Below are 20034 nucleotides of genomic sequence, written 5' to 3' on the forward strand. Positions count from 1 at the left end.
GCAGCATGTAGTAAGGCCCCAAAAACTTGTACATGAAACAAATAGGCACCGGATAAGAATTCACATAACAATAATAGTCCCCTCCCCTAAAGTCATTACACAGTTCAACATCCATACCAACAATGCCATAACAACCCGTAACAAACTTCAGTCCACCAGTGGATTTATTTCCTTCGAGTATTCGTCTCAACAACTCAGAGCATTCGAACTCCGTATAAGTGGTAGAATCCTGGAAAATGTTCAGCTTGAAAGGATCGAGCCGGTCAATCTTTAAAACTCTCCAATAAGTTCTACTCTTATTCCTTCCAATCATATAAAATTTCTGGACACGGACATCAGTATTACAATGCAAATAATCAAAACAGGAATCATAGCCACTTAATTTAATAATTCAAAGCTAAAACCAATGCCATTTTAACTGAAATTAAACATCTAAGTTGAATTACGAGCATAAAAATTAAGCATATAAAAAATGAATCAAAGCGCACAAAAACAAAATTAATACAATGAAAGACAAAAATAAGAAGAAATGCCGATCGAGTTTCGTAGAGTCTGAATTTATGCATACAGGTAGAAGTCTGAGATTGCAAGAGCTTCCATTATTGTTAATATTATCATAATTTTCTGCTGCGGGAGATTCCATGATAAGCTTCCTTTTTTCTCCGAGTTTCAAATTCTAGCTTCAGATCTCCTCCCCGAGCCTTAAGCTCAGGGAGTTTAACAGAAGAACATGCACGAAGGCGAAAACCGTTCCTAATATAGATTTTTAGTTTCCACTGAGAGAAAAATTCCTCTCAACTTAATCCGTAAAATACCTCACTATTGCCAAACGTTGATCCGTGGAGTTTGGCTGCTTCAAATACAACAGCAAAGGAAACGCCGGTAAATTCCTAAAAAAAAAAACGTCGAAATTTTACCTCCCCGGCTCCGTATACTTTCTCATTAACAACTCGAACAAAACAAACACACACAAACGCCGGTAAATTTCTCCAAGAAAAAAACCGTCGAAATTGGACGATCTTCTTGAATCACCAATCTTTTGCAAATGAGAATGGAAAAAGAATAGCTTATCGCAGATTCCTCCAGAAAATTAATCAGATAAGCAGCAAAGGCTAATATTAGTGATGGAATTACGTGTTTGGATTGAAGATACGAAAATATTATAATTTATCATAATCTTTTTATGTTATTCTTCTTCAGATCCAAATTTGTTATACAAACTCAACGCCACACACGTTTGCCTTAGTTGACCGTACATCCACGTACATTTAAATATTATAATTTAAATGTGCATAATATTAAAATTAACCCTTAATATTTATTAAAATAATCATTTTTGTCCCGTATTCTATAATCTAGAGCATTTTAATCTTTAATGTTTCATTTTAATCTTTAATGTTTCATTTTAAGGTAAAAAGATCCTAACATTTGACAAAATAATCAATTTATCCCTTTTTTTTCAGTAACATTTTAGCTCTCAGTAATTCATTTTAGGCTTAAAAAGGATCCTATTTGTTAGCGTTAATCGAGTGTTAACTAATAGTTTTCATCTATAGAATAAGTTTTTACCCTAAAGTGAAAAGTTAGAGGCTAAAAAGCTCCAAAAAAAGAATAAGGGTCAAAATAACTATTTTGATAAACATTGAGGGCCATTTTTGTATTATGTCATTTAAATATTACACTTCTTCATTTATTATTGGCTTAATGCCCAAATAAGTGTCCAAACTATACCTTTTGTGACAAATAAATTCCTACATTTTTTTTTGCACATCCGTGTGCTTAACATTTCAAACGTTAGCACTTTACGTGCCCAGACTGTTAACAACATTAGTTTTTCCCGTTAAGTGATACGTGTCACAACCTAATAATTTTGAATTTTTTTAAAATATTAAAAATATTATTATATTTATAAAAAAAACCCTAAATTTTCTTATATTATATAACAACCACAAATCCCAAATCCTAACCTTATTCTGATGTTGCCGCCCTCTCCGGTCATGATCACCGCCACTAACATAGTCCTTGCCATCATATTAGTTATATGTCGTTGCAGTTGTTGCCGATTCACCATCAGAATCGTGTGGGATTGCGATTTTCATCCTAGGGATTGCGATTTTCATCCTAGGATTTGCAAGATTTAAAATGTCAATTTATCGTTGATCGATCGTCAACCAGTCACGATTTCATAGGGTTTTGGTCATCGAGGGGAGGGGAGGTCGGGTGGAGCTTCTTCGACAACAAAGGGTGGTCGTCGATGTGGGTTTAAGGGTTGAAATGAAGATTTTCAAAGTTTAGGGGTTATTTTGAAATTTATGTGTTTTTTAAAATATATATATATAATTTTATTTTTTAATTAAAATTTTAAAATTACTAGGTTGAGACACTTGTCACTCAACGGGAAAAAATAACGCCATTGACGGCCAAGACACCTAGAGTATTAAAGTTTGTAATGTCAGCCACCCGGATGGGCTAAAAAAACATAGGCACTTATTCGATACAAAAGATATAGTTTGGGCACTTATTAAGGCATTAATTCTTTATTTTTTAATAAAGACTCTCATATAAGATGAACCACGTCCTAATAAAATCTTTGAAAATCTCTTAAAGACATTATATTATCTCTGAGTTCATCTCTATTCGAGATGTTTTACAAAACTAATACTCCTTAATCTCCGACGTTTAATATCAATTATTTCATGATTGAAATATAATAATAATTTTTACATTAATTATAGGGTAAACTACGCATTTAGTACTTAAACTATTAGTTTTGATTCGTTTTAGTATCTAAACTTTTAATTTTTTTCAAAATCATTCATAATGTTTAGTTCTTATTTCGTTTTATTACCATACTATTAAAAACTCAATGTGTTTAGTGCTTAAACTATCAGTTTTGACCTATTTTAGTACCTAAACTTTTAAATTTTTTTCAAAACTCAACGTCAAATTTTGAACGGGATACTAAAATAAACAAAAATTAAATTTTAGGTATGGTTTTGAAAATTGATAGTTTAGTTATTAAACGTGTGATTTACCGTTAATCATAATTATTTTTCAAAAATTAATTTTGAAAGATTAGATACTAAAATAGATCAAAACTGATAGTTTAGTTATTAAACGCGTAATTTACCGTTAATCATAATTTTTACAAAACAACCCTTCACAGGTCACTCCATTACTGAGCTCGGCGAGTCATCGAACTCCGAAACGGACAATGACCCATCATTTTTCTCTGAAATCCGAGTCGACCCAAACCAAGAAAGAAGTCGTGTTCAACATCAGAGGTCGCTCTCCGAGCTCACTTTAGGATTGCATGATCAGTATATGTAGCTTTCTTTGATAGATGGCGGAGATGCTTTATGTGAGGCAATGAGTTTTGGGTCTTAATTAAATGTTTCTTCTTTTCTCAAAAGATTGTTCCATGCTTTTTGATTGATGATGGATAAGAAAGTTGTCGAAGAATCGGAACGTCACTGTTTACTGCGATTTTGAATATGGGGAATTCAATGAAAAAGGGAAGATTGTTGATGAAGGTTAACACTATGTTTTATTATTTTTTATTTCATATAGTCTCGATGATTACAAGATAGTATTCGTAATCTTTATTACAGCTGCACAAATCGCTCGAATCCGAGATCTATAAGGAGAACAACACTTCGAGGTCATATTTGGTTTTACTTTGCTACTGTCCTCTTGAATTTGGAATTTTGATGGCATTATCTGCTTATTGAATCTTTGGTTTTTGAGTTACATACGTTTGTGATTCTGCATTGCTTTGCCATTTTTTCAACTAAAGAATCTGTTCTTGGGTACCCTCTTGAATCACACTATGCATGATTGTTCAACATCATTCATTATTTTGGGTAGATTACACATTTAGACCCTACACTACCAGTTTTGATATGTTTTTAGTACCTAAATTTTTAAATTTTTTTCTAAATCATAACTAAAGTTTAGTTTTTGTTTCATTTTAGTACCCATCGTTAAAAACTTTAGTTTTTTGTTTCATCTTAGTATCCGTTCATAATTTAACGTTAAGTTTTGAAAAAAAATGAAAGTTTAGGTACTAAAACGGACCAAAATTGATCGTTTAGGTACTAAGCACGTTAAGTTTTTAACGACGGGTTACTAAAATAAAAAGAAAACTAAACGTTAGGTGTGATTTAAAAAAATGAAAGTTTAGGTACTAAAACGGATAGTTTAAGTACTAAATGCATAGTTTACCCTGTTTTTTTTTTTTTTACTATTTCTTCACTTGTAGAGAAAGTAAGATTAGATACAATTTAACATTGAATAATTTTCCATCAGAATTTCGAAAGCAGGGTGCTTCAGTGTAAGCTATAACAAGGGCATACTTGTTTACTTGGCAAAGGACCGGCTAGATTGAGCTCGTTTATCTATTAAAAAGGATACACGAACTAGATTCGTGAGCCGTTGAATTCGAATGTTAGGATACTCGAACTCGGTTTAATGAATAACATGGCTGATCAAGTTCGAACTAGGTTTGATACTGATCGAATCTTTGTCGAGTTGAATTCAAATAGCTAGTGAATACAGGTGTCTCATTTGCACCTTATCCTGTGGCTAAATCTTATTGTACTTCTATCTGCCTAAGCACAGATCTAATCTTGATAGTCTTTCAACAGAATACCTCTTATGATGGATCTCATAGTCACGGGTTGGCGTACTTGTGCTACTGAAAACCTACGTTGTTTCCTTTTTGATCTCTAAAAGAGCATGAACATACTGTATAGCTTCTCCTTATGCATCTGCCAATTGGCGTGGAAACCGCTTTTATGCTACGACAGTGGGATAAATCGTGCGGATAATCACAAATTTTTCCTTACATGTAAACATTAATCTTCCTCGAATGCAAGGATTCTCTTATCCACAGACTTCAGTTGCTTTCTCCGAGATGGCTCTGCAAGTGGAAAACACAAGTAGATTGCAAGCCCTGTAAGAGAATGAATATGTCAATGAATGGTCATTTAGTCGAGAATAAATCTAGTATGCTTTTCCGCAATGTTTATCCAGTGAGGATGATTGGGACTCTATGCACTCATCAAAAACAGGGTAAACTTCTTTTCCAAGTTTCAAATAAAAGAGAATGTCGAATCTAATAGTCCAATTCGATAGACAATGTGATTGAGATAGTAAAGTTCTTACACAGTTTATCTTTAGGACATGCTTTTGTACTTGTGCTTTTGTATGTGACTAATCTTACGCACTGTGTAAAGGAATCGGAAATGCCCATGTTGTAGGAGACTGTTTACCGCCGGGATTCTGAATGCGGTAGAATTTCAGAGTTGGCTTAAAGATGAAAGGGAAAGGAAAAGAGAAGATTGTCGATGAAGGTTAGCTTTGTTTTAGTCCTCTCTAATGGGATTAAATTTATCAATTTTGTGGCTTATATTTGGTCTACTTTGCTACTGGCATGGCATTAGCATCTGTTATCGTCTCCAGTTGTGTGTTGATTGCTACTGTTTGAACTGGGAATATCGATGACATTATCCGTTTTATCGTATCTTCGATTTTCGAGTTACATACGTTTCTGAAAACTTGTGATTCTTCCGCGTTGCTTTGCCATTTTTCAACTAAAGAATCTGTGCTTTGGTACCCCCCTTGAATCCCACTATGCATGATGGTTCAACTTCATTCATTGTTTCTTGTTGAACATGACCTCACCTGTAAAACAATTAAGCATAACAAATTACCTCGATTAGGCTTGTAACTCTCGTAACATGGAGCTCGAATCCTCTACTAGTTTTTAAGTATTCTCGCACTCGGTTCGAATCCTCTACTAGTTTTTAAGTATTCTCGCACTCGGTTCGAATCCTCTACTAGTTTTTAAGTATTCTAGCACTCAGTTCGAATCCTCTACTAGTTTTTAAGTATTCTCGCACTCGGTTTGCCAAATAGGTTTCTGATATGCATGCATGCATGCCAGTATCCTTCCTATAGCTATAACGTTCTCTTATCTGCAGACTTTCAAGTGCAATGGGTGAATGAATATATGTCAATGAATGGTCATTTAGTCAAAGAATACATTTTAGGGGTAAAGTACGCATTTAGTACTTGAACTATCAGTTTTGGTCCGTTTTTCTACCTAAACTTTCAGTTCTTTTCAAAATCATACCTAATGTTTAGTTTTTGTTTCATCTTAGTATCCCACTGTTAAAAACTTAACACGTTTAGTACCTAAACTATCAGTTTTGGTCCGTTTTAGTACATAAACTTCCAATTCAAAATTTACATTAAATTTTGAACAATGGTACTAAAACGGAACAAGAACTGAACTTCAGGTATGGTTTCGAAAAAGTTGAAAGTTTAGGTACTAAAGCGGACCAAAGCTGATAGATTTGGTACTAAACGTGTAATTTACCCTAAATTTCAGTATGCTTTTCAGCTATGCTTATTCTGTGAGAGTGATTTACTCTTTATGCACTCATATGAAAGAGGGTTCACTTTCTTTCCTTTCAAGTTTCATGCAGAAAAGAATGTAGAATCTAGCGAATACGATGTATAAGAAACGGAGTTATCGTTATGTTATAATAACTCCGTTTCTTATATAAATACGATACGCATACAGGATTATCGAGTTTAATGAAAAAGCTTGAGCCCTCTTGAGAACATCTACAAATTGTTGAGTTAGTAGGTAAATCCATCTCTTAGATGCCATGGAAAGCTGATTTTGATACCCTTCAACCCTAAAATGGACAAATCCCACTTCTTCCTATTTCTATACGATCGACTATTTCGGATCGGATATTGTAGAGTTTCATTATAGAAATGACTTTTAACACTTAACTTCTTCATTTACATTGTCAAAATTCGAGCTTTTACAATTATATTAACTGCACTTGAAATATATATATATATTTGAAATGAAGGGATTAATAATTGATTCATAAATATAGCTAAAGATCAAAATTCATTACTTTCTTTGGTTATCATTCATGCTTCATGGTTTGGTATGACCATTCATATCTTAATTTGTGAATTTAACAAAAGAATTTTAACAGTATTAATTAGTGGACTTGAGTTTTAAATATTAAAAATAGAGGGACTAAATTCCAAATGTGTAGATAGTACAAGAACTCGAAGCATATTTTAACCTTATTATTTTTAATGCATAATGACAAAATTACTCTTCAACGTTTGCACAAACGGTCACTTTATCTCCTATTCTTTTTCTGAAAACATTTTAGTCTTAATGTTTCGATTTTTTATCAGAAAAGACCATGTTAGATGGAAACTATTAGTTAACTAATGTTCAACACATATTATTTATGTGACATTTTCACATGTGTTTATTTATTAATATAATACATGTCACGTCATCATTTTGATTTATGTAGTACATGTATCATCATCATCTTGGCAAATGTAGTATATGTCACATCATCACTTTAGATGGGTGATATATGTCATGTCAGTAATTAAACACATGTGAAAATACTATGTCAAAAATATATCTTAATCGTTAGTTAACTAATGATTTTCATCAAACAAGATATGTTTTGACTAAAAATTAAAAAGTTAGAGACTAAAATGTTTTTTTTTAAATAACAAGGATAGAATGATCATTTATATAAATGTTGTGGGTGATTTTATCATTATTCCTATTTTAAAAGCAAAAGTTTAAGTAGGGTTTAAGAGGTTAATTTGGTAATTACAAGATTTTGTCACCAAATTCCAAATTACTTAACCTATCTCCACTTTTTTCGGGACGGAAACTTCTTTTAACTGCAATGACCAAAATGCACTTATATTGTTGACGATAAAAAGAGTAAATTGCATTATATATCCTCAAACTATGACCTTCATTCTATATTGGACCTTAAAATTTTAAACATTTTAAATTTATCCCTAAACTATGAATATCATTTTAAATTGGTACTTAAACTTTTAAACATTCCAAATTCATTCCCAAACTATGACCCTCATTTTAAATTATTCCCCAAACTTTTGAACATTCTAATAACTCCCCCCTAAATCATTCAAAAGTTTAGAGGTAAAATTAGAACATTCAAAAGTTTGGGGGATCAATATAGAATTAGGGTCATAGTTTGAGGATGGATTCAGAATGTTAAAAAATTTGGAGACTAATTTAGGATGAGAGTCATAGTTTAGGGATGAAAATAGAATGTTCAAAAGTTTAGGAACTAATTTAGAATGATAATCGTAGTTTGAGGCTGTATAGTGCAATTAACTCCAATAAAAAGGATGATATTGTATCTTTCAAGGCTAATTTCGTAAACTGATCAGCTCGCCAAACATGAGCTGTTGTGACGGTATATAAGAGAACGGAATAGAAGAGATAAAGTAACGGAACGGAAAAAGACGATATTGTTGACGTGGACGAATCATAAACTTCCACGGCACCAAAAAATATGCTTCTAGTCCCTCTACTTTGATAAAAATAGATATTTAGTATAATAAAAAGAAAAAAAAATATTATTATTTTTTACTGTTGGGGTATAGAAATCATTGTCCAATTATTAGTATTGGAAGTATACTAAATTATATTTAGTAAATAAAATATAAATATAAAATTTACACAAATAATTATCTTAGTATTTTCCCTATTAAAACTTGTCAATTTTTTTGGTATAATCATCCATGTTAAAGTTTTATTACTAAATACTAAGAAAATACTGATATTTTTTTTTAAATCATATCTAATGTTTAGTTTTTATTTAAGTTTAATACATCACGGTTAAGAACTTAGTGACACTGTATTTTTCTATGGGTAAATTACATCATTTATCACTCAACTATCTTCTCACTCCTATTTTGTTACTAAAGTTTAAAAATTTTCAGTTTAACTAATAAATTTTCAAATTGCTCATATTTTAATCACACTATTTTATTTTATTAATCATTTTAGTGACATGAAATTTTTTATTATTTTATTAATATATAATTAAAAATAAAAATAAATAAATTTGAAAGTTAGGGTGATTGAATTAAGAGTAAAACTAAGTAATTAAAATGAAAAAAATTAACATTAGTTACCAAAGTAGGAGTGAGAAGATAGTTAAGTGATGAATGATGCAATTTACCCATATAAAAGGTATCCCGTGCAAAGTGCAAATAACCTAAACGACAAGGTACTAAAACGAAATAAAAACTAAATATTAAATATAATTTAAAAAAATAAAAAATTGAAATACTAAAGATGATAAAAATATGATAATTTAGATACTAAAATCTATCATAAGGGATGTTTGGATCAAGGAATGTGGGATTCTTATGGGAATAGAATTCACATTCTCATGTTTTGTTAGCCGGGAATCTCATTCCCGGTAATGTTTTATTACCAATAGTAGATTTTTTTGGGTATATTACCGGGAATGTCATTACCTCCCTTTCCTTAGGTATTGTTGGATTACCGGCGTTTTGGACTAAAATGCCCTTAATATTTTTTTCTTTAAAAAATATCCTTATTCTGTCTTTGAATAATAAAATTTCTACGAACGTTAAATTACAAATTTATCCTTAAACTATTTTAGATTTAAAAAAAAATCTATAATTAAAATTTTATATGAAGTTAAGTGGTTAAAATAAAATTTTACCCTTTCATTAAACTTTTTTATATTTTAAATTTTGTAATATATATATATATATATATATATATATATAAATTTTATGAATTTAAATTTTTTTAAAAAAAATATATATAAATATTTTTTAACTTATTAAAAAAATAAATATATAATAAAGACAATTTAGTTAAATATACATTCTAATAATCTTTTATTCATCTTGCATTCCTTCTAAATCAACCAAACACAAAATATAATATTCTCAGTAATCTTATTCTTTGGTAATTTTATATTCTCACTGATAATCTTATATTCTCATTGATAATCTTATATTCGGTTAATTAAACCACCTTAAAAAGAAAGAAAAGCTAAAGGAGCGGTTTTTCTACGTCAAAAAGCTAAACATCTTTTCATTCACATCTTGTAGTACAGCTGCGACACTTTCTTTTTGGATGCCGAGAAAAGGAAAGAAAGAAAATCGTCTTCTCTTCCTTTTTCTACTGACACTCCTTAAAAAGAAAGAAAAGCTAAAGGAGCGGTTTTTCTACGTCAAAAAGCTAAACATCTTTTCATTCACATCTTGTAGTACAGCTGCGACACTTTCTTTTTGGATGCCGAGAAAAGGAAAGAAAGAAAATCGTCTTCTCTTCCTTTTTCTACTGCTGACACTCAACTCACTCATTCACTCACTTTCTTTGTAAGTGTTCTTTTTATCATTTAATATTCTTTTGTTTTCTGAGTATATAAGAACTTAGCATTTGGTCAAGTGTTCTGTCTGGTTTAAGGTTGGGTTCTTGCTGGAAACCCAGTTTTCATGTTGGAGTGTTGCTCTATTGGGTGTTTTGGAAGATGGGTTAGATGATTTTGAGAGTTTGGTTTTGTGGAATTGCTGTAAAAAGGATAAAATTATATAAAAAAAATGGTATAAGGAACTGTTAAAGCACTTTCTTTTTAGTACTGTTTTACTTTTGATTTTTCATGTTTACTGTATATGTATGTACATATGTATGTATGTGTCATGTATGTATGCGTGTACGTATAACCTCAGACTTAGCATCTCAAACTTTCTTCTTGAAGGAAGAATATACTTATATCCCTCCCCCACTAATTGATTTGTTTCATGTTGAATGCTTATGATTTGTGTTTGTGTTTTTGCGTGTGTGTGTGTGTGTATATATATATATTGTGCAGGATACTGTGAGCTTTGTATATAGACAATGGATGACTATCTTGATCAGTATTTCTCTTCCTCTTCATGGTCCGATGTTAATGTTAATGTTAATGTCAAGGAAAGGTCATCTTGGGTCCATGGCGAACCGGATCAGCCAAATGCACTGCTGGCTTGTTCGCAAGGAGTGTACCAAGATGATAAAAGTGACGTACCGGTAAGCTTGATCGGTTCAAACCATGGCATGGAGTGCTTGGCTGCACATAGTACTCCTTTAGATGTTGTTGACCATGGTTTGTTGTCTGGAGCACGGATGAATGATGAAAATCGCACCTCGACGCAGATAGTAGACGGAAGCTTGGGATTTGGAGATCTGGGCCTGCAGTTTAATGTGGATGTTCATTCCTCTGGCTCGGTGAGCGCACCTCGACGCAGATAGTAGACGGAAGCTTGGGATTTGGAGATCTGGGCCTGCAGTTTAATGTGGATGTTCATTCCTCTGGCTCGGTGAGCCATCAAGTTGTTGGTGATATGACTCCGTCTCGATCAAGGAATGCGGCGTGCAATGGAGGTGAGTCTTCCGAGTTTCGGAGATCACTTACAGGCTTAGAAATCCTTTCTCCAGTTCCACAATCGTGGCATCCGCAACCGTATGACGTTGTATTTTCTTCCCTTCCGAGTTCGATGGGACAAACCAGAATGCAAAGCTCTCGTCTTCAACATGAGAACGGAAACATAGTTGATGATGGTAATTATGGCAATATTAGCAGATTTGTGGAGATCGATAAGATTCTGCAACCGGAGAACTTATCAGCATCGATCAATGCAAAGGTATGGTGGCAAAAGGCGAGCCGTCTTGTTTTAGTTTGGGGTTAAAGTTTATCTTTTGTTTCTCATAATGTATCAGGGAAAATACGATGCTGAAAATTCTCTCTACTCATCTTGTCCGGCCAACCGTCCGGTAACGAATACTATGATAGGCTTACCATCTCTGCTGCGGATCCTTGAATTATGGTCCCTATTTCTCATCATTCTTTTTCTAGGCTTACTAGCTTTGAACTTTTAATACAGAGTTCATCACCTAATCCAAAAAATGGTTGCAATGGAATCGGGAAGCCTCGAGTTAGAGCACGTCGAGGTCAGGCTACTGATCCACACAGCATTGCAGAGAGGGTCAGTCACTTGGCTATAATATTTCTCGTTTTATAAGTTCATAGTCTCGCCTTCTAAGTTATATTGTTTGATCGATTGCAGCTCCGAAGAGAGAAGATTGCCGAAAGGATGAAGAATCTGCAAGAGCTTGTACCTAATTCCAATAAGGTATCTCTTCTGTATGTATTTTGCTATGGTCATTAACAGGCCTAATAGGATCACATTGATTTTGCTTTGAGTACATGCCGGTTACGAGTATGTATCTGATCTTAGTGAGCTTTGCAGACCGACAAGGCCTCTATGCTCGACGAAATCATAGAGTATGTCAAGTTCCTTCAGCTCCAAGTGAAGGTAAGACGAAGTTTTCGTTAATATCGCAAATCCGAGCCAAGCTTCAAAAGAACTAATCAGAAACCAATGGCTGTGTGCTGCTGCAAATTATTTGCAGGTACTAAGCATGAGCAGGCTGGGGGCAGCCGGTGCAGTTGTTCCTCTCATCATTGATAGCCAAGCTGAGGTGCCAATTTCTCGCTTCCCCAAACCCTAAACTCCAAGCCTTAAAATATCAAAATTCCCAGATTTAATCGTCAACTACAGTAACATTTTGTCCAAATTGTGTTCTAGCAGGGATCTAATGGCTTAACACTAATACCCTTGGTGGGCGAAGGAGTCAATTGTTCGCCACCTCCCGAACAAGTCGTTTTCGAGCAAGAAGTAGTGAAACTCATGGAATCCAACGTGACAACAGCCATGCAATATCTGCAAAGTAAAGGTCTCTGCCTTATGCCGGTCGCGCTCGCTGCTGCCATATCAAACGGAAAGGCAACACCGTCGTCATCGTCGGGTCTTGCTTCCAAGGAGAGGAAGAAACCCGGTTTCGCTTATGGTGTTTTAAGCACCGATGATATTGCTCACAACACCTGCAGCAGGAGCAGCAGCAGTAGCACTGGCACTGGGATTCATCGATTAACAACCTGTGATGGTAATTCTTCGATCGAAAAGCAAAATGGTTGCAATGGAAGCTTCAAACAAGAGGAAATCAACACACCGTGCACAGCCAAATGACTGAAATCACATGCCAATGTGCACAACTACTGCAGATTATGGTTTAGATTCTCAAAATATTCTAATTGAGTATTCAAATTAGTACATTATCTTTTGAAATTAGTCCTCAAAGATTCCAAAACATTCTAACTAAATCCTTCGAAAATCAGTATCATTTCAATCGAGGTCATACCTTGATATGGAAGAAACACCCCAAAAACAAGAAGAAAGTTAAAGCATTCTAATGAAGAAATGAAGTGATTGAACAAAAAGCTAACTCCTTAAATCTACAGTTACTCTTCTTCATCTCTGTTTAGCAGAATACAAAGAGAAATTAGGTGGGGGATGGGGGCTCGTTAATGGCTTGAGCTATATATGAGAACAACAATGGCGGCATACGATACAATAGTTACATTTCCTAATGTCGTCAAGGTTTAGGGTTCAGCATGCATTGCGGTGAGGAACAAAACTGAAATCGGAAAAAGGCTACGAAATTAACGGGAATCTAAAGTGAAAATCGAAGTATGTCAATAACCATTCATCGGTTTCTTCTTAAAATTTGAGATGCTGCAGTGTGGACAAACGTACTCCAGCCCATCTGTTTTCGCATAATCCTGTCGTTCACGAGATGAAACATCAAGTTAAACCGTAGTCGGTTGCATAATCCTATCTTGATAGGAAAATTTTAGAAGATATATATACCTTAAAAGCCCCGAGCCCCTGCCGCCGGTCACAGCCGAAGTGAGCCCATTCACCACAAACTCCACAGTTTACCCAGTCGCCTGCTGCACTACTGTTTTCACACAAAATCTCCGGTCAGTATCACAAACAAATCCGTATATGCACAAGCTCATTGTGAACGTGTGCTGGAGAGACCTGTGGCATAACAAGCAGCATTCTCCATCCACATCGTCGTGGGCCAATTCGTACTCTAAAAGGTAAGTCTCATAATGTCTTTTAAGAGTGTTGCCCACTCCCTACGTAAATTATAGCAAAAAGCAACAGTTATCGTCCCGATATTAGAAACATTACTATCACAAAGTAAAATAATAACACGAGCAACTTCGAAACATACAGTCATTCTATTTGTCAATGTGTGATTGCGCATCTTCGAAAAAACTTGTCCCTTCCAATTTATGCCATTCCCGACATGAAAGCCTCCTCTTGACACCACCTGTTATATTCAATTCAATCCGTCAATAACATATATATATATATATATATTAGCCAGATATCCATCATATTTCGCACATAGAATAATTTACCTCTCTATACAAGTTAAAAAGGTCAAGACGCTTTGCATTAAGAACGGCATCGGGAAACTCAGCTAACCCACCTTGAGGAACCAGCCTAGTATGTCCTCGAAGAATCAGAAACTGCATTACATCTCTCAAAAATTCTTCCTGCCAGAAAAATATATATTCAAATAACATGAAGGAGAAGCTTTAAAGTATAATGCAAAGAGATTCATAACTTTCCTTATCTTCTGCAACGACTAGAAAACATTATACACGCGGACACTATATTTGTAAATTCTTAACTCGAAACTCGAGAAGATGACTAACCTCCGAGCAAACTTGTATCGGGGTTCTACCACAACCATGTTTCTTAAGAGGTAATGGATTTAAATATATAATCTGTTGAGCCTGATAAGAACTCGACAATGCTTTCCGATGTGTAGCAGCAGGTTGCTTCACGGGAACTACAGGCAAGTTTACCTTTCCTTGTTCCCCATCATATTTCTCAGTCTCTGAAAATCCAGAAAAGGGAATCATCTTATGACGATGGGTGTGAGGAATTGGCCTCATAGCAGCAACACTAGTTTTTGATCTTGCAATGCCATTTACACCTTCCATGACTGCACACTTTAGAGGTTTAGTGTCTTTACATGGCTCTGATCTTTTTCGACTAGGTGGCGGCGGCACCAACCAGCTCGGAGTTCTGGCAATTAGATAACTACCCAAGGAGGGATCCTTGCCCGGGTTTTTGCAAAAGAAAAGAATACGCTCAGCATCATCTTTTTCAAAAGATGCAACCGACAAACCTTGAATGCTAGCAATCCCCAGCATAACTAAGCTGCGGTATGACACGTCTCGTGCAAGTTGCCTTAGTATCTGTCAAAAGTCATTCCGAGAAACTTGTTGGGAGTTAAAATAAATCAAGAAAAGTCGAGCAAACTTTAAAACGGTTATAAGAAATAGAAAAGCTCTAGAGAAAGAGTAAAATACTTAAAGTGAAAATCGGACCTGCGAAGCCCATGTGGGAACCTTCATGCTCACTTCGAACACACTTGCTCCACAGGCAATTGAGGCTGATCTACGAGGCTCCGATGGAGGCAATTTGCTCTCCTCAGAACTTGACTGTGCACGGACTAGATGTGTCTTCTCGATAAGCTCATTTTTTATATGATTTTCCAAAAGCTGAGACAAACAAAGAAAAAAGGAAAAACAAATTGTGGCTTGAACTTAAAGTAACAACACTAGCAATTAATCTGATCACAATTACTTGCCTGATCGTTAAAACAAGTCTGTGCACTACCAGACACTAGAAATGATACATGAGTCGAACTGCAGGTTGAAAAGTCACAACGCATGGTCACTACACCACGAGAAAATGTCCCCGTCTGAAGTGGTGGTGGTGGAGCACTATAAGAATGGAACCCCATAAGTATGTCGATGATAATGCACAAAAGTAACTTGGAGGAAGCAATTGTATGGGGAATGGAAGCTCCATAAAAGAAAAGATCAAAGTCTCAAACATTTAACTAAAAACCCTCGAAACAGAACGAAGCCAAGAACCCATGTCCCAAAAGAAACTATAACTAATCCCAAATTTATCGATACCTTGCTCGGTTATGGAGCTTGCTCCCTCGTATCTGAAACAAATGACAACTGAATCTAGTTAATAAGTGGGTAAAACAGATTCGAAGTATTAGAACAGATTACATCCCACACGAGCACACAACAACACACTTCAGATGTATATTCATGAGAATATATGGTTCAACACGAAAGCAATAGTATGAACTTACTTCTATGCTTAAGAGGGCATTAAGTCCATCCTCCAAAGATCCCAAAAGGAATGCATCCTGCAGGGCATACAGTTAACAACCAATATAAGCCAGGGTGAATAAAGTATTTTATTGGGCTTAAGAGTGCCAGAAGCCCTCGAACTTCTAAAAAAAACCAATTAAACCCCTATTTTTTTTGTACCCAATGAAGTCCCTGTACTCCAAAATTTCATCAATTCACCCCCTTTGACCAATATTGACCGCTAAATCTAACAGTTTTTTTGGATCAGTTGGTGCCACATGTCGCGTCACAATGTTTCCACGTGATGGTAATATCTCCGAAAAAGGCGTTAAGACTTAATGGTCAAAATTGGTCTAAGGGCTTAATTGATTCAATCTCTCGGTTCGAGGGTTCAAATGGGTGCAAAAAAAGTTCAGTGGCTTAATTTTTTTTTCTTTCAAAAGTTCAAGAGCTTCAAGGACCCTTGAGCCTATTTTATTGATTCAAGAACAGAACAACTAAAACACAAACCTACCAATACACATTGCGATCCACAAACAAGAAACCGCATAGTCACATCATCATCATATATCTTTACGGCAGGAAGATCATCAGGAGAGCTTTCTTTGTCTTGCATATCTACCTGTGGTTGACAAACGTCAATCTTGGGAGGCTCCCCGAGCAGATGAGGTGCTGGCTTAACACTTTGTTTCTGACTATTAGAAAAGACACTATTGTTGTTCCGTACACAGTACAGTCTAAAAGAAGCATCGGCAACTTGGAATGCATCCCATGTATGGCTACATGAACTGCAATGGGCCAAAACTGCAAAACTTTAGAACCGTCTCCGGAAAACATTTTACCAGTTTGTAGACAGTATCTCTGCAAGCCTTAAAATAGTGCACAAATTTGTGTTACCAACCGATTTCGCAAGTTAACAGCACTGTACAACGACCAATTATTCAACAAGGTAGCGAAAATGGGTCATGCTTTGTCGATATAATGAGCGGAGTAGAATATTTGTACCTTTGAATCACTGATAACAGTGCTTGGCGAAAATGGCAAGCTGCGTAACGAGAGAATGTATTTTTCCAATATATAACATATGGTACCCCCTGCCATGAGAAATGAACATCAATGGGTTTCAAAAATGAACATCAATGACTTTTATGCGAACACAAAAAATGAATGTACAATCATTTACTTGTTATCATGGTCAATAATAGTTTTACCTTGGTGTGAAGTGCCTCTGCTAATTTGTCACCATTGGGGACCTCGAGATAGACCTAAAAAAACATTCAAGACTGGAGTATTTCAAATTTCAACGATTATAATGGCCTCAAATAAGCAATGAAACCGGCAAAACTCGTAAGAGTCATAGAACAACCGAAACATTGCATGTACAAAGAATATCCCATATCTCTAGCCCCATCAACGAGAATGAAATTAAATTATAAACTCCATGGAACAAGTATCATAATCATAACAAAGTCATGCTTCATCACTCACAGTCGTGGGCAATGTCGAACCAAAGAGTCCACATAAAGCTTCTGGAGTAGACAAGTCAACGTCTCCCCAAACCAGAGAGCCAATCTCATCACTATCAGCATTCTGCTCTCCTTGCAAATAAACAACATTCGGCTCCGATGAATCCATAACCCGCCGGAACTCATCAATGCTAGGATTATTCAAAAGCTGAACCTACATTCACAAAAACAAAAATGTTACAACATTGCAAAATGAACTTAAGTAAAACTATTGGCACTGTTTATATACCTCTAGACGCCCTGAAGAACCAAGCACCGGAAACGGGTATCTCGGCTTATCATCGGAAACCGGCTGCTTTTGTTTAGTATCGGAAACTTTACCACCACAAAGAACTGCAAGGAGACTGCACTGGTTCCTTGAAGGCCCCTGAGCACTAAACATCATGCAAACATGCCAGACCCAACAAAACTCGAGCTTTGCCACTAACTCACCAATGCATCTTCCAGAAATACTACTGTGAAATCAAATCAAAACCCTAAAGAACTTGCAGTAAATCTAGTAACTCAATAATCCCGCCACTCAAAATCTCTGGGTTTTCCATAATTCCAAGCAGAGAGATCACCAATTCCTAAAAAACCCAAACAAAATGAAGAAAACTCACCAACCCAGATTAGATTGGCAAGAGAATCGAGAACCCAAATGGGCAAAATCCCAAAACACAGAAGGAATCGAACTCTCTCGAAGAACAAAAATCGAAAAAGTACAAGAAGTAACCCTAATTTTAATAACAAGGCTCACTCCAATTATAAAGAAAATCCCAAATAAAAAACGCCGAAAGTACACATCTTTCCTTCACCTAATAAAAATAAAAACCCAAAATCAAAATCAAAATCAAAATCCGATAAATAATTGACTTTTTTATTTCACTGTGTTTATTTCCACGTTTGATTGATAGTAAAAGCCTAACGATTAAACATCACGTTACCGTAATTGAAAATATATTGTTACAAACTACATTACTTGTTCGCAAACTTTAAGAATGTCTACAAAAAAGGCTCTTTTTTCTGTCTTCTACACTGAAAAAAAAATATTAGGGGGAAAATCCCTGGTTATTACAAGTTCTACTAAAGATTCTCGTTTTTCTACTATCTTTTTCATTTTTTTCTCCAGGTTTCTGATTTGGACACAAGTTCAGGACAGGTCGGATTACTCTCAGTATCCAAGGTTGTCCTTTCCACGATCATTGTCATCGATTTTACTACTTTAAGGTTCATCTTGCAATGCAATTTGATTATTTGAAGGGTTTTAATGAGTTGAGTAAATGTGAGTGGCTGGAATTTGAATCGAACAAAATTTAGTTAATGTTTGATTTGGATTGGTTCCATTTAAACTTAATTCGAGATTTTATCGAGTAAGGTCTAATTCGACTTGATTAGTAATTATCTTTAAAAAATATTATTAAATTATGTATTTAATATTTAAATTATCAGCTTTGATCCGTTTTAGTACTTAAATTTTTAATTTTTTAAAATTATATCTGAAGTTTAGTTTTTGTTTCATTTTAGTATCCCTATTCAAAATTTAACGTGAAATTTTGAAAAAAAATGAAAATTTAGGTACTAAAACGGACTAAAATCAATAGTTTATGTATTAAACGCTTTAAGTTTTTAATAGTGAGATATTAAAATAAAACAAAAACTAAATATTATGTATGATTTTAAAAAAAATAAAAATTTAAGTGCTAAAACGGACCAAAATTGATAGTTCATATACTATATGCGTAGTTTATCCAAAATTATTACATTAAAAAGAAAAATCTTAATAATATTACTAATTTACTAATAAATAATAAGAAAATTGGTAAACTACTAAATTAATAATTACTACAAATTTATCAATCTATCAATTTACTAAATGTATTTGTAGATGATAGTTTAGAGTTTATATTTTGAAATTGTTTCGTATTAAGCTTTAGATGGTATTAATACCTATAATTAAAAAAATAAGTTGTTTTTTTAGCCTGTTACACCAGGCGGGTTAATTATTTAGCCTAATACCACTCCAAGGAAATTATTTTGAGATTTACGATAAATGTTACAGTGCATGATAAACTTATCAAAATATATTTTTTTCATTCGATTTTGTCACATCGTTGTAACAAGTTCTAATAAAAAATATTTTTTAATTGTAACTTATCTCCTCGGCGTGACAAGTTCCAAATCATTGTAGTAAATGTTTTATATCAAAAAAAAAAAACATGTGTGCCTTGTTGGTTTAAAATATTACAGGTTTGGGCAAAAAAAAAACCAAAATAAGGTAAAATATTACAGGTTTGGAACGGTCATTTATTCATAAATGATGATTTTGAGCTATGCAGTGGTACCTGTTACTTCCTTAACTGTTGGTTTCGGGAGTGAGGATAAAGATGGTGATTATGGTGCATATCGTTCAGATTCAGAATCAAGGCGTTATGCTCATACCGAGGAGTATTCTGGTGCTATCAATATTGATGAAATTGGCCGTGTGTATGGATCAGATAAAATGCATCCTGATGGAGATGATGTTGATTCAATGCTTTCTTTGTTACCTGAAGATGAAGAGGATGAGAGAGAAGCTGCTCTAC

General features: G+C 34.5%; 2 protein-coding genes across 3 annotated transcripts; one reads left to right on the top strand and one right to left on the bottom strand.

The window, feature by feature from the left end:
* The first annotated feature begins 10765 nt into the window (after positions 1–10765).
* On the top strand, positions 10766–12959 carry LOC120211964 (transcription factor bHLH74-like). The gene is made up of 8 exons (XM_039210424.1): positions 10766–11062; positions 11137–11547; positions 11624–11677; positions 11788–11889; positions 11971–12036; positions 12154–12219; positions 12317–12385; positions 12493–12959. Exons 1-8 carry the CDS (start codon positions 10766–10768, stop codon positions 12931–12933), a joined length of 1506 nt encoding a protein of 501 aa, XP_039066355.1. The 3' UTR covers positions 12934–12959.
* Positions 12960–13173: 214 nt separating this feature from the next.
* Positions 13174–18251, bottom strand: LOC120211864 (AT-rich interactive domain-containing protein 4-like). Of its 2 annotated transcripts, XM_039210331.1 has the most exons (16): positions 18073–18251; positions 17700–17922; positions 17433–17624; positions 17156–17209; positions 16950–17038; positions 16459–16732; positions 15944–16000; positions 15756–15787; positions 15422–15557; positions 15159–15332; positions 14478–15026; positions 14178–14315; positions 13988–14086; positions 13789–13889; positions 13615–13705; positions 13174–13526 (listed from the first exon to the last, which is right to left on the bottom strand). In XM_039210331.1, the coding sequence occupies exons 2-16, from the start codon at positions 17853–17855 to the stop codon at positions 13440–13442; spliced, it is 2229 nt and encodes a 742-aa protein (XP_039066262.1). In that variant the 5' UTR covers positions 17856–17922; positions 18073–18251; the 3' UTR covers positions 13174–13439. The 2 variants fall into 2 exon arrangements, with proteins under 2 accessions (XP_039066262.1, XP_039066261.1); XM_039210330.1 differs by having other exon boundaries at positions 17700–18251.
* Between the last annotated feature and the right edge of the window lie 1783 nt (positions 18252–20034).

This window comes from Hibiscus syriacus, unplaced genomic scaffold (assembly GCF_006381635.1).
Source record: "Hibiscus syriacus cultivar Baekdansim isolate YM2019G1 unplaced genomic scaffold, ASM638163v2 tig00109987_pilon, whole genome shotgun sequence".
Lineage (NCBI taxonomy): Eukaryota > Viridiplantae > Streptophyta > Magnoliopsida > Malvales > Malvaceae > Hibiscus > Hibiscus syriacus.